General features: G+C 39.9%; 1 protein-coding gene across 1 annotated transcript in view; it reads right to left on the minus strand.

Annotated features, from left to right (window-relative positions):
- Nucleotides 1–15,385, minus strand: part of gpd2 (glycerol-3-phosphate dehydrogenase 2 (mitochondrial)) — a 177,918-nt gene that overhangs the window by 72,041 nt on the left and 90,492 nt on the right. The window contains exons 7-9 of the mRNA XM_028806453.2: nt 5,595–5,759; nt 4,051–4,195; nt 3,398–3,591 (exon numbers count right to left, since the gene is read on the minus strand). Of these exons, the coding sequence (XP_028662286.2) occupies nt 3,398–3,591; nt 4,051–4,195; nt 5,595–5,759 (504 nt within the window). The remainder of the gene's footprint in view (nt 1–3,397; nt 3,592–4,050; nt 4,196–5,594; nt 5,760–15,385) is intronic.

Raw genomic sequence — 15,385 nt, forward strand, 5'->3', positions numbered from 1 at the left:
CCCCTCTTTTTCTGTTCTGCATGTTATGTCATATTCTGCATGTTAAATAAAGCATGTTATTTAAAACTCACATTACTAAATTGTCCAAAACATGTTTTTTCCATATAAAAATTTGGGGAAAATAAGGCATTTCTAAATATACAGGATACTGAGAAATTAATTAATTCATTTATTTCTAGTAAGACTGTCTACTGCAATGCAATGTTCACTGGATGTACAAATTGTTTTTTATACAGGTGGAAACCTTGTTGGCAGTTTTGACGTGGATGAGGAGGCCTGTCATTTATGTTAATACATGAGCACTGGCACGTTGACATCTCGACTTTACTTCATGCCATACTGGGGAAGGATGTCCGTGTGGCCGCAGAGGTCGCATCAGGGTAACTGGCTGAAAATGGAGGTACGTAAGCCAGGTGTGCAGAGTAGCCTTATGATTAAAAAAAAAAATCCGCAGGGAAGAGGAGGAAAAACAAAAGCCAATTTCAGGAAACTACCTGAAGTTGCAGGTGTATGAACTTGAGAGTGTGTGTGTGCGCTGGCAGCCACGCATGCATGTGCACACGCAAATGAGATTACCAAAATATAGGGAGACTTCTGCCTAGATCAAGGCTATAGGGTGTGGAAGGTCACAAGCGGTCACTGAGATGTTTGGTGTTGGGCTGGAGTTAATGATTGGCCAGGTAGTTCAGCTTGGCAGATAAAACTGAGAAGTACCCAACAGGGATCGTCTTTTGACCATCTGGCATTGGACAGAGAAGGAAGCTGAGCGATTGTAATAGAGTGATCCTTTTGAGCATTCCTGTATATAGAGTTACTTTATTTTTTCTAAACTTTTCAAGTGTTTTGTGCTTGTGCCATTTTATTCACTTTGATTTTGATCACTGTTTTTTCTGTCCTCTTGATATTTGTCCTGGGAGAAGGAGGAAGAAGAGAAGCTGTCGAATCATGTGTTTACATTCTTTCTTTCTTTTTTTGTTGTTTATCACTTTTATTTTTGAGCCATGTAAATACTGTACATATTCACCTTCACTTACTGGTGTTTACTGTCGTATATATTCAATTACTGTCATTGCACAGGACTACAATTATTTTGAAGTGCATGACACTAGAGTTTTTGTTTTCTTACTGGCATTTTAAAACAGGTTTGTTTTTTTTTTAAATATTTTTGGTTCTGTGTCTCCGAAATACACCACTGATCCATTTGGTTACGTTATAAGTGCTCAGCACCTGAGTGTGTGCACGGGGCATCACAGGGGGAGGCAGTTTGCTGGTTGAGGTCTCCTGGACTCTCAACAAATCTGAATCCTCTTATGTGATATAATCTACTCTTGCATTTTGCTCTGTACTTGAACTATCACCATTGTAATAGCCTGGGGAGGCTGTTAAAACACACGGCCTGTTAAGGCCCATTGCGGCACTCCTTGTGTGATTTTGGGCTATACAAAAAATAAACTGTTGTTCTTGTTGTTGTCTCTTCTTCCTAAAAAGTGTGTACCGATCTATGCTATAACCATCCCCCATCCTTGCTATTTAGCCAGGTTTCTGTTATTGCTATAATATCATAATTATGCTCAGCTACGTACAACTCCAACTCACTTGTTTTAGTTTTGATACTTCTAGCATTAGGGTAAGTTTTTTTAAATGTGTTACTTATTTTACTTTTATACTTTTGGGTTAGAATTTATATTACTATGCATATTTATTTGTACCATTCTAAACCTGACTTGCCCTAAACTCCCTGACAGTCCCCTCCATTCCCTAGTTTAAACAATCCTCAACTAGCCTACACAGAGTTCCCCGCTATCACACCCTCTCTCTTTCTAGGGACTGGTGTTGACGTGGCCTGTTGGGGCTCTCCATAGCTGCCTATCATCTCAGAGTTTTCTGAAACACTGTCCAGCTCAGCAATGGCATGAAAACAGTTCAACACTTCCAATACTGGGAACTAACAGTAATTACATTGCAGGGCCAGAATGTTATATCAGTAATATAAGTGACTCGTGTTGACTTTTTCTGCATTATGTATTTGTGTCTGATTCGTTGAGAGCAGTGCTAGGACGGTGGTTACATCAAGTGCTTTTCATGTAAAGGGGCAAGGGTTCAAACGTCACTGGGATGTAGTTTCTTCTGTTCACTCCAGCTTCTTTTCACTACAAATTGATCCAGTATATGTAAATGTGGGAGTGTACAATGAACTACCATCTCAGTCAGAGTATTTTGCATTATGTCTCAAATTGGCAGGATAAGCATTGGTCGACTACAAACCTGAGAAAGAATAAGTAAGTTTATAAAATGGATAAAATGGTTGACAAAGTATGCATCAGTTGTTTCAGACTGGCATCTCACCTGGGAATGATCATTTTAAACCTTTACGCATTAGTACATTGCCTGGCTTGTTGTTATTATTAAACACTGCAATTAATGTATCACCGGAAATCTCTTATGTATTTCATATTACCATAATCTGAGTGAAAAAGACACATCTTTAATAATCATCCACGGATGATACAGACAAAAAGTGCCTCATTAATAAATGCAGTAAATTACAAGCAACCGTATATTGGATGGCTTGAATTGACCAAGTATTAATCTTGCTATTAGGATACTTGTACTTGTAAAGAAGGCCTAGTGACTCAACAATTAAACTACTGGCATTATGCCAAATCTGTCCAAAAGGAAACTGTTGAGACAATTCTTGGGAAGAAAACAATGGTCTACAGCAGATGTTCTCAGAAAATATTTCTTCAAAAATATACTCCATTTCAGAAACACTACTAGTTTATCTTAAAATCTTTACTATGGAGTTATTATAATAAATGCATCTATTTCTTGAAAACATAAAAAATAAAATGCATAAATACATTTTCAAACCCACTTAATCCAGTTCTGGGTCACATTTCACTAGAATCCACTCCAGCAGGATTGGGAATAAAGCAGTAAGAAACACATTTGGATAATTTAAAACTTGCAAAGTATCAAACAGACACATCTTTGGGAATCAGAAGAAAACTAGTGTGCCCAAAAAAAAATAATGATTTTGCAACTGACAGAAACTGGATGCAGCATTCAAACCCATAGGTCTATGAGTCGTCAGAGTTAACTACTACACCATCATACTGTCCAAAACTTACAAATAATAGAAAATACACCATTTATTGGCTCTGTTTTATACTAAGAAGAATCACATGACTTAAATGTTTTTAAAAGGACAACTTTTCCTGTCTTTTCTTTGACTGAAGGAACTGTCATCTCCTTAGTAACCCATTTTTCCAAGTGAGACTCAAAGAAGTGTTATCTACAGAATTAAATTAAAGGTAATAACTCCTGCATATAAATAATAATAATATATTTTATTTATATAGTGCCTTTTCCATGCTCAAGTCCACTAATTACTCACCTTCCACATCAGAGCTTAGATAGTTGCGGACTTCGCTCAGAATGAAAGTTATATCCTCTTCCTTAGGCACTGGATGAGGAGTGACTTCAGTGGGAGTGTCTGTCGTTCCAGCAATAGTCATTTTCTCCCACGGTAAGAAGAAGATAACTCGTCCATCACTTGTAGCTGGGTCTAGAAGACCCATTTTGTCAGGGCTGTGAGAATAAAAATGTTGACTGCATTAACCTTTCTTGTACATGGGTGTGATCAGCGTACTCCTGGCACAGGGAGGTACAGAATAGTCGTGTTGCTGTCTACAGTCTACCAGAGAGATTAATTTCTATGATTTAAATTCAATGAGAAGCAAAATCTAATGAGATTTCATTTTTTTAATTGGCATTACGTATTTATCACTTAAGAAAATAATTCACTTTTTAAAGTGCAAGTTTAAAAATGAATTTGAATGTTTAAGGAAACAAGAAAAATCATATGGTATAGAGCTGTTCCAATACTATATAATGTGCGTATAACATATTTGCAACACATTATTTAAGTAAATTTAAAAGGCATTTCTGCATTGACAAATTAGGAGAGGCAATAAGATATATTAATAAGGTTGGACAAGCTTTAGTCATGACAGAAATTTCATGAATGAGAGTCAGGCTATTTGTTACCTGTAATAACCAGGCATGACGATGTGCACACCAGCACTAGGCTGACAGATGTTAGGGATATTCTGATCATCCATTTTCCGCAGTGAATCTGTGAAAGGTCCCGTGGCATTGATAACACATTTGGCTCTGACATCAAATTCCTGCCCTATGAAAGAAAACAGCATCAATCATACAGGCCTATTCATCTCTGTTCACTGACAGTTCAGGATTATTAATTTATTACTGAACATATCTCGGTAATGGAGTAGATCTTATTGGTTTAGAGATGACTTCACTAGAGCCATAATTAACGAGGGCTGCATGCAGTACATGCAGTTTCTATATTGTGTCAAAGGAAAAATTGAGATCCTGATCTCATAAGAGAAGCTTATCAAACAATATTTACATTTCACTATAAGTGGTGCATAATTAGGAGGTAGTATCATATCCTGCATAGTAACACAATTTATCCTTTAATTGTCTCAGTTAACAATAAAAGAATTAATGCTAAACACAACTAACAATAACACCCATATCTGCAAGTAAAAAATAACACCATTAAGTCACGTGGGCTTTCAGAAAAATAAATGGAAGCCACACATTGTTTAATATAAATGTTATTGGTGTCCATTTCATTTTTCAATATTTTTCATAATGTATCATTTTTATGTGGAGAATGTAGCAATAATCTGCATTGGGCGATGTGCATTCTGTATTATAAACTTAAACAAAAGTAAAGGTACTATAATTAACAATAAGTAGAATTAGAAAATGTAATGATAGATAGATAAAACTGAGACATACTTAGGTGTTTTCCATTCATTTAGCCCTCTGCTGCAAAATTTCGTGTTAAGAAAATATTCAGCGAGGAAGTGACACTGGAATAAAATCTAAACATTTCCAAACAGAAAATGTAATTTATTGTGAAATGTTTATTATAACTTTCAATCAATTACTTTTTTTTGTCAAAGCACCCAACAATAAAGCGCTATAATTTAATGGCTATGTAAGATTTGATGGGATAATATTATAAGGTGTTTTAAAAGAGATTTATTTTACGCTATGTACTAATATTAAAAGCTCCTTTTAAAATCCTTACTAAATCTGACTTGTGTGGTGATATTTTCAATAAGTAATTCTCTTCAAAATGTTCATGATGAGTGATCTCTGTATAATTTTACATGTATTTAAGGCACTATACTTATGAACATCAGGGGGCAGTCATATACAGAGATCACAGAGTCATGCCTCATCATGTCACATTAGAGAACAATTCCTTTAAGACCCAGAGGTTTCATTCCAGATTCATTCATGCTCATGACATTTAAAAGGTAAGTAGGGCCATTTTCAATGCGCTAATTTGGTAATGCACTGCTACCAGATCGAGGAGTTTTGAAACGCCATAAAGGCCTTATAAAATATTCAGGCTTAGCATTCTTACAGTGTGTGAATATGGCAATTTCCAGGAAAAGAAAGATTAATTAAGAGTAATAGAAAAGTAATTTAAAAAACAGCAAAATCTCCATAACGGTTTGAATTTGCTGAAACATACAATGCATTTCTACCTGTTATAACATCTCTGCAGCGAGCACCACAGACCCTCTCCTTTCCAGTTTCAGGATCTGTCTTCTTTAGTATGCACATGACTTCTGTGTAATTAGCTGTGGCAGCACCATACCTGGCAGCAGTAAGGGCGATGGCAAGGTTCATTCGTGCATCATTGTGCTGTCCTGCAGCAGGGGACAAAACCAAAGACAGGACATGAGTCACCTCCAGCCAGTGACTGGTGGTATGGAAGTGTGTCGGAACCGATATGTCACATCTGTCCCTGTCACAATGAATATAAATGATGAATGGTTGGGTCTAACAAACATTAGATTTAAAGATGCAGCAACTCTTTGGTCTACTTACGCTTGCCTGTCAGGCGATGTATTGTGAACTGTGAAACAGTACAATTAATTGGCAGGGTTTCATGTTAGAGTAGCTACTAAAAGCACTGCACTAATGATAGGGAATCTTAATTAACAAGCATGTCTAGCAAATAAGAATTTAACCAAAAAGAGTATTTCATACTATATATAAAGCAAAATAAAATTTGTTTCAGAGTCTGAAATTCTCAATGTTATATAGATGTCATAAAAAGGCAATTCAAAAAGACTAAACACCCTTCAAAAAAATATGAAACTGAAACTATTCTTCAGATAATTGATTGATTAATGAAACTTCAAAAGAAAAAAAAATAAACTTGATGCTTTAAACAAGGAAGACAATATTGATTAAAGATGATGTCAAAAGCTTTTGAATCAAAGTCATTAATTCACCATTTACAAAATATTTATTATAATTGGCATTAGTGTTTTGCTACTTAAGATACATTACATGAAACCATTTAATAATATGAGGGAAAAAAATCTTGTATAGAGATTTATGGATTAATCCTTTAGCAGCTTTACAATACCAGAAATCTATTCTCAAAGTCGCAAGGTCATAAGTTTTGTAATTTAAATTAAAGGGTTTAAAAGGTGACAAATGAACAAAGCCTGGTTTCATTAGGAAGTGATTCTTATGTACATCATTAAAGATTTATTGCTAGAAAATCCCTGGTTAAAGAGAACTGAGAATAGAGATGATTAATCACTTTTAATGTTGGTGTCTTGAGAGACTTCTTCTATTTATTATTGCCAGAGAAGTTCAAATCCTGAATGTTGGCTGGGAGGGAAATGGTTCTGCATTGCAGGGGAACATTTTCTATGTGGTCTGAATTTGTAACAACTAGGGGCTAGGTAACTGGTGGTCTGTTAATGCTACAACATGCTAGAAGCAATTCTGTAAGCCAAAAATATGTTTTAAAGGCCACATTTTAGAAATAATTAAGCAGAAAAATTATAACTTGTGCCATATCATGTTAACACACAAATACAAAGATTATATTAAATGCAAAGCATTTGTAATTTAGAAAAAAGTATTTTTAGGTCCAGCAGATTAGATCCTGCAAGAATTTTCTGATTCCCGCTGTAAGGTAGAACAATAAAATAAAAACCACCACAGAGAATCAAAACTTGTGACTTTGTAAAACTAAAGTGTTACAGTCACTAAAAGTGATATGAGCAGCCTTGTGTGACCACACAATGTTCAAATGTTATTACATCAAGATACAACTGTTCCAGAGTTAGGCCAGATAAGCATTTTTCAGAAATTATTCTGGCATCTTGCAAGGACAGATTCTGATGAGACAGAACAATGATGTCTGAATAAGATTATTGTGACTGACAAACCAGGCTTTATTCTAAGAACATTTATATAAATTTCATGACTTATATTGTCAAAATATATCTGGTGATATTCAGCAGTTCTTCCTTTTTTGAATGTAGTATATGGTTTGTTTCAGTGAGGTCTGAAGAGAATAAAATTTGTTAGATCAGTTCTTTGATAAACCAATCGAAAATATTTATAAATCCATTCAGGGTTAGTTAGTCTGTAGCTATGCATTTAGCAGTGTGAGTGACTGTTTTAGTGAATATGCCCTCCAGTGGACTGGTGTCCAGTCCAGAACTGGTTCGTGAATTGCTGTGAGTATAAGCTCAGGTCCATTGCAGCTGTTAAACTGAATTATGAGGAATTGGAAAACTGATGAAAAAGTGAATGGATATAAAACAGATATCAAAATGTATTCACCTCTTTAAAAATGAACCTTCATGGATAAATCTTTTGTATCATTTTGCTCATCTTGATTGCTTCCCCAAATAGGTCACATTTACCTTCTATTTCTCATATTTCAGTATAATTACAGCTATTCATGTACTCACATGCTCCTTTATTACATTAGATGTAGCAAAAACACTACAAAGCTTACGCAATGGAAAATAAATATTAATAAATATCAGCTTTTACAAACATAAGTAAACTAAAACATAAATACATGCATCAATATTATTTTGTATTGCTATTATTTCTAATTCCCATGGTAATCTACATATATACAAATAATCACAGAGCAAAGGCAATTTAATATATGACTCCCTGGAGGTGGCTATAGTTCACAGTCTTGCCCCCACCCCAACCTCAAACATAATCCCCGATTCCTGGAGGAAAAAAATGCAATGAAGTGAGAAAAATTCTGCAGCGGGACAAAACGCTCCAAAATGACAGAGACAATAATGACAGTGAATTTCATGTCTCCCAGTCACAAGCTGGAAATGCTTCACTGGGCTGACTTGTCCAATTAAATTGTTGCAGGTACAGCAGGAGATGCAGTTATCATCTGTACGCTTCTAGGAATTATTCCTCTGGCTAAAACAGGGCCACACAAAACAAAGGACTTGTGCTTTCTTAAAAAAGAAGAAAAATGAATTTCTTTGGTTATAAGGATATTGCAGAAACCCAAGCAGCAAAAGAAAAAACATAAACAGTATAAATATATTATATATAAATATATTACATATAAAGTATATTAAGGTTCTCCTATATGGAGATTTTTTAAAATATTGTCAAACATAAAACGCTTATGTACATACATATTCTTTTATTTACATATACATTAAAACACACACAACACAGTAGGCATAATGTATATATGTTAAAACTGGAAATTGACTCCATATGATTTTCAGCTGTTCAGATTTTAAAATTGACTACTTATATAGACAGAATACATCTTGGAGACAGAAGGACATAATGTCTTGGTATGAATCCATATACATTATATGTGCTAACTGAAATCATTCTAACATGATGTCAGGAAAAATCCTAAGAGAAATTAAATCAAGCAGTCAAAGACCAATTTCTAACACAGAAGGTCACATCCTAAAATGTCACAGTAATGCACTGAATAATTTTAAAGTAACAAAATTACATAGAGTATGTAAATATTAAAACATGTATGTAAAAATTAAACTGATTTTACAGTTCTCTGTTTTTCCTGCTGCTAGACATTTCTGTATGCTTTCTGGCCTTTTTTCCCCACAAGTCCTTGAGGAAAGGTTGCACAAACATTACATCTTTTGGCATAAAAAAAGCCTTTTCCAAATACCATGAATTCTTTCATTAACTCCACTATAATGCCTTCTCTCCAGCTTTACTTCAGCTACATGAGCAGACTTGACAGATCACTGCTCGGATAGCAGCCGCATTCCCTTAAAATATGTTGCCTTTTTGCTGTACAAGGGAATCCAGATATCAACAATTGCTAAATGAAGTCTGACATATACCCCAAAGAAACAAAGTTGCGAGTTTGCGTCTACAAAGGAAACCTTGAGTAAACAGGACATGCTATGTACACCCGGGCTAACAACCAACATATGCTTTGTTTTTCTGATGCCAAGACAGAGCACAATTAGCCTCAAGTAAAGAAGTCTCTGGGACTAGTTTAAATTAAAATGCCTGGTAGCTATTTTGTTTTCTAAATCAACAAAAATTATGCTGTTTATTTTTTTTTTGAGATTTTGATTTATTGTAAAATACTTAGTTAAAAGGGAAGTCATTTAAACATGTTTTTAATGCTTAAAACCAAAGAAAATAATTTTGTGAAATCATTTTGCATGCCAGTTTTTCAGCATTTAAAAATACCACGCAGACATTTTTTTTAAGAACTTCTACACAACGTCTCAAAATTTTAATGAACATTGTTACAATTTTTGGTGCTCCATCCAGGGACAGTTCCTGTTTTGGACCTGATGTTGCATTGAATAAGGCCACCCATGGCAATGAAGTGAACTGATCAGGATTGAGAATGTTCAAGTAAACATAAAGCTCTTTATCAACAAAATTTTGCCATCTGTATGGAAAAAATTAAGCAAGACTTGCATAGATGGTCAACCCTTCATCTCACTCTAGCCGGAAGAATTAACATTGTTAAGATGAATATCCTTCCTAAACTTCTTTTTTTATTTCAAAACATTCCAATATATATCAATAAATCGTTTATTAAGCAATTAGATTCAACTATAACCTCATTTATTTGGAACTCAAAACACTCACGTATCCGAAGAGCAACCCTACAAAGACCTGAGGCAGAAGGTGGCATGGCTTTACCTAATTTTCAGTTTTATTACTGGGCAGCAAACATACAAGCCATAAAAACCTGGACACAAAAAAATGAACATACACAGGCTTGGCCCGCAATAGAAATAAAATCCTGTAGTACTTCTTTATACTCCCTGCTCTGCGCTCCAATAAATGCAAGTTATCACAAATATACTAATAACCCAATTGTGCTTTACTCACTCATAATATGGAACCAACTTAGAAAGCAATTTAAGATGGAAAATCTTTTATTTGTGGCACCTCTGCAAGAGAACCACCTCTTTCAACCCTCGCAAACATATCCAGTTTTTAATACCTGGAAAAGATTTGGGATTAAATTGCTCAGAGATCTTTATATAGACAATATCTTTGCATCCTTTGAACAATTACGTTCCAAATTCAACCTCCCAGCTACACATTTCTTTCACTATCTTCAAATTAGAAACTTTGTTAAACAGAAACTGCCCGATTTTCCTCATCTCGTACCCTCCACCATGCTGAAAAAAATACTGCTCAATTTCGAGGAATTAGACACCATTTCCGCATTATATAAAATCTTATTAGAGTCCCTTCCTTTCAAAGATCCAAGAGGACATTGGGAAAAAGATCTCTTAATCAATATATCAGAAAAGGAGTGGAAGGTAGCATTGCAGAGAATTCACTCGAGCTCCATATGCACAAAGCATAGAATTATTCAACTTAAAATTATATATCGAGCTCATCTGTCTCGCTTAAAACTGTCCAAAATGTTTCCAGGGCAAGATCCAACCTGCGAACGCTGCAATCAAGCTCCTGCCTCACTGGCTCACATGTTTTGGGCCTGCACCAAATTAACATCATTTTGGACCAAAATTTTTAAATGCCTTTCAGACAGCCTTGGTGTCACAATCCCTCCTAACACATTAACAGCTGTGTTCGGTGTTCTTCCTGACAGACTTGAAGTGGAGAAGGACAAGCAAATGGTTATTGCATTCACTACACTTTTGGCACGCAGACTTATTTTGTTAAATTGGAACAATCCTAACTCTCTTCTGATAAGTCAGTGGGAAACCGATGTTTTATATTATTTGAAATTGGAAAAAATCTAATTCTCAGTTAGAGGATCTATACAGAATTTTTTCAAAACCTGGCAGGATCTAATCAATAATATTTTAGAATAAGAAGAAATAATTACCCCTCCTCGAACCGCCACCTTATCGTGGTAGAGGGGTTTGCGTGTCCCAATGATCCTAGGAGCTCTGTTGTCCGGGGCTTTATGCCCCTGGTAGGGCCACCCAAGGCAAACTGGTCCTAGGTGAGGGATGAGACAAAGTGCGGTTCAACAGACCTCCTATGACGAATAAAAAATTTGGACGGCGTTTTCCCTCACCCGGACGCGGGTCACCGGGGCCCCCCTCTGGAGCCAGGCCTGGAGGTGGGGCTCGATGGCGAGCACCTGGTGGCCGGGCTTGCACCCATGGGGCTCGGCCGGGCACAGCCCAAAGAGGCAACGTGGGTCCCCCTTCCCATGGGCTCACCACCTATGGGAGGGGCCAAGGAGGTCGGGTGCAGTGTGAGTTGGGTGGTGGCCGAAGGCGGGGACCTTGGCGGTCCGATCCTCGGCTACAGAAGCTGGCTCTTGGGACGTGGAATGTCACCTCTCTGAAGGGGAAGGAGCCTGAGCTAGTGCGTGAGGTCGAGAGGTTCCGGCTAGATATAGTCGGGCTCACCTCAACGCACAGCTTGGACTCTGGAACCAATCTCCTTGAGAGGGGCTGGACTCTCTACCACTCTGGAGTTGCCCCCGCTGAGAGGCGCCGAGCGGGTGTGGGTATACTTATTGCCCCCCGACTTGGAGCCTGTACATTGGGGTTTACCCCGGTAGACGAGAGGGTAGCCTCCCTCCGCCTTCGGGTGGGGGGACGGGTCCTAACTGTTGTTTGTGCGTATGCACCGAACAGCAGTTCAGAGTACCCACCCTTTTTGGAGTCCCTAGAGGGTGTGCTAGAGGGCATACCTTCTGGGGACTCCCTTGTACTGCTGGGGGACTTCAATGCTCACGTGGGCAATGACAGTGAGACCTGGAAGGGCGTGATTGAGAGGAATGGCCCCCCCGATCAGAACCAGAGTGGTGTTTTGTTTTTGGACTTCTGTGCTCGTCACGTATTGTCCATAACAAACACCATGTTCAAGAATAGGGGTGTTCATATGTGCACTTGGCACCAGGACACCCTAGGCCTCAGTTCGATGATCGACTTTGTGGTCGTGTCGTCGGACTTGCGGCCACATGTCTTGGACACTCGGGTGAAGAGAGGGGCGGAGCTATCAACTGATCACCACCTGGTGGTGAGTTGGCTTCGATGGTGGGGGAGGATGCCGGTCAGGCCTGGTAGGCCCAAACGTGTTGTGAGGGTCTGCTGGGAACGTCTGGCAGAGCCCCCTATCAGAAGTAGCTTCAACTCCCACCTCCGGCAGAACTTCGACCATGTCCCGAGGGAGGTGGGGGACATTGAGTCCGAATGGGCCATGTTCCGTACCTCTATTGTTGAGGCGGCTGACCGGAGCTGTGGCCGTAAGGTGGTCGGTGCCTGTCGTGGCGGCAATCCCCGAACCCGTTGGTGGACACCGGCGGTGAGGGAAGCCGTCAAGCTGAAGAAGGAGTCCTACCGGTCCCTTTTGTCCTGTGGAACTCTGGAGGCAGCTAATAGGTACCGGCAGGCCAAGCGGAATGCAGCTTCGGTGGTTGCTGAGGCAAAAACTCTGGCATGGGAGGAGTTTGGGGAGGCCATGGAGAACGACTTTTGGACGGCTTCGAGGAGATTCTGGTCCACCGTCCGGCGTCTCAGGAGGGGGAAGCAGTGCAGTGTCAACACTGTATATGGTGGTGATGGTGCGCTGCTGACCTCGACTCGGGACGTTGTGGGTCGGTGGGGGGAGTACTTCGAAGACCTCCTCAATCCCAATAACATGCCTCCCAATGAGGAAGCAGAGCCTGGGGACTCGGAGGTGGGCTTCCCCATCTCTGGGACTGAGGTCACCGAGGTGGTCAAAAAACTCCTTGGTGGCAGGGCCCCGGGGGTGGATGAGATACGCCCGGAGTTCCTCAAGTCTCTGGATGTTGTAGGGCTGTCTTGGTTGACACGTCTCTACAACATCTCATGGACATCAGGGACAGTGCCTCTGGATTGGCAGACCGGGGTGGTGGTCCCCCTCTTTAAGAAGGGGGACCGGAGGGTGTGTTCCAACTACAGAGGGATCACACTCCTCAGCCTCCCTGGAAAAGTCTATTCGGGAGTTCTGGAGAGGAGGGTCCGTCGGATAGTCGAACCTCGGATTCAGGAGGAACAGTGTGGTTTTCGTCCTGGTCGCGGAACTGTGGACCAGCTCTACACCCTTAGCAGAGTCCTGGAGGGTGCATGGGAGTTCGCCCAACCAGTCTACATGTGTTTTGTGGACTTGGAAAAGGCGTTCGACCGTGTTCCTTGGGGGATCCTGTGGGGGGTGCTCCAGGAGTATGGAGTACCGGACCCCCTGATAAGGGCGGTTCGGTCCCCGTACAACCGGTGTCAGAGCTTGGTCCGCATTGCTGGCAGTAAGTCGAACCCGTTTCCAGTGAGAGTTGGACTCCGCCAAGGCTGCCCTTTGTCACCGATTCTGTTCATAACTTTTATGGACAGAATTTCTAGGCGCAGCCAGGGTGTTGAGGGGGTCTGGTTTGGTGAAGTCAGGATTGGGTCACTGCTTTTTGCAGATGATGTTGTCCTGTTTGCTTCATCAGGCCGTGATCTTCAGCTCTCTCTGGATCGGTTCGCAGCTGAGTGTGAAGCGGCTGGGATGGGAATCAGCACCTCCAAATCCGAGACCATGGTCCTCAGCCGGAGAAGGGTGGAGTGCCCTCTCAGGGTTGGGAGCGAGATCCTGCCTCAAGTGGAGGAGTTCAAGTATCTCGGGGTCTTGTGCACGAGTGAGGGAAGAATGGAGCGTGAGATCGACAGGCGGATCGGTGCGGCATCCGCAGTGATGCGGGCTCTGCATCGGTCTGTCGTGGTGAAAAAGGAGCTGAGCCATAAGGCAAAGCTCTCAATTTACCGGTCGATCTATGTTCCTACCCTCACCTATGGTCATGAGCTATGGGTAGTGACCGAAAGAACGAGATCGCGAATACAAGCGGCTGAAATGAGTTTCCTCCGCAGGGTGTCTGGGCTCTCCCTTAAAGATAGTGTGAGAAGCTCAGTCATCCGGGAGGGGCTCAGAGTAGAGCCGCTGCTCCTCCGCATCGAGAGGAGTCAGATGAGGTGGCTCGGGCATCTGATCAGGATGCCTCCTGGACGCCTCCCTGGTGAGGTGTTCCGGGCACATCCAACCGGGAGGAGGCCCCGGGGAAGACCCAGGACACGCTGGAGGGACTATGTCTCCCGGCTGGCCTGGGAACGCCTCGGGATTCTCCCGGAAGAGCTGGAAGAAGTGGCCGGGGAGAGGGAAGTCTGGGCATCTCTGCTCAAGCTGCTGCCCCCGCGACCCGACCTCGGATAAGTGGAAGAGAATGGATGGATGGATGAGAAATAATTATTTCCAAATTTCTTTCCCTTCTCCATTTTTTATTTACCTATATATATTTTTTCCTTTTTTGTTTATTTTTCCCTATTAAAAAGCCCTAAGCAATTCTCCTTTGGCCATGCTCTCCTTCTCAAGGGTGGGGTTTGATTTGTCTTTAATTCTTTTTTGTATAAATTGATCTATTTTTATGGAATGATTACAATAAAATTAATAAATAAAATTTAAAAAAAAAAAGGATTGAGAATGTTATGCTATTTAACATCTTTTGTGTCTGTACTTTAGGCCAAATTGTCTTTGTTGCAAAAATTCTCCCAGTTTATTTTAACTTTCACATTTTCATTTCAGTGTTTGCTCTCACACTAAAGTGCTTGTCTAGTTTTATTGAGCAGTAATTAAAATTATCCTCACTTCCTTTATAATGGTCTGTTATGACAGTATGTCTTCTCATTCACAACAAAAATTATAGGGCGTTGTTCGGACAGCAGAAAGGATTGTAAACCTGAAGCTGGACTGTATTCTGCACCTCAAGATCAAGATGTGAGCAGACAAAATAATTAAAAATAAATACACTCACCCGTTTAATCATCTATTTCTATTTCCATCACAAAAATATTACTGGACATTCAGAGCATGAACCACTCACCACACAAACGGTTTATCTGCAACTGTTGTCACTGTGGTCAATGAAAACTTTTGATATATCTCAGTATTTCAAACAATCCTGCCCAACTTAAATAATGGTTACTATTTAAAAATTATATTGTATTGGGTTTTATGCAATTTCATATATTATCATATT

This window comes from Erpetoichthys calabaricus, chromosome 8 (assembly GCF_900747795.2).
Source record: "Erpetoichthys calabaricus chromosome 8, fErpCal1.3, whole genome shotgun sequence".
In the NCBI taxonomy this organism is placed as follows: Eukaryota; Metazoa; Chordata; class Cladistia; order Polypteriformes; family Polypteridae; genus Erpetoichthys; species Erpetoichthys calabaricus.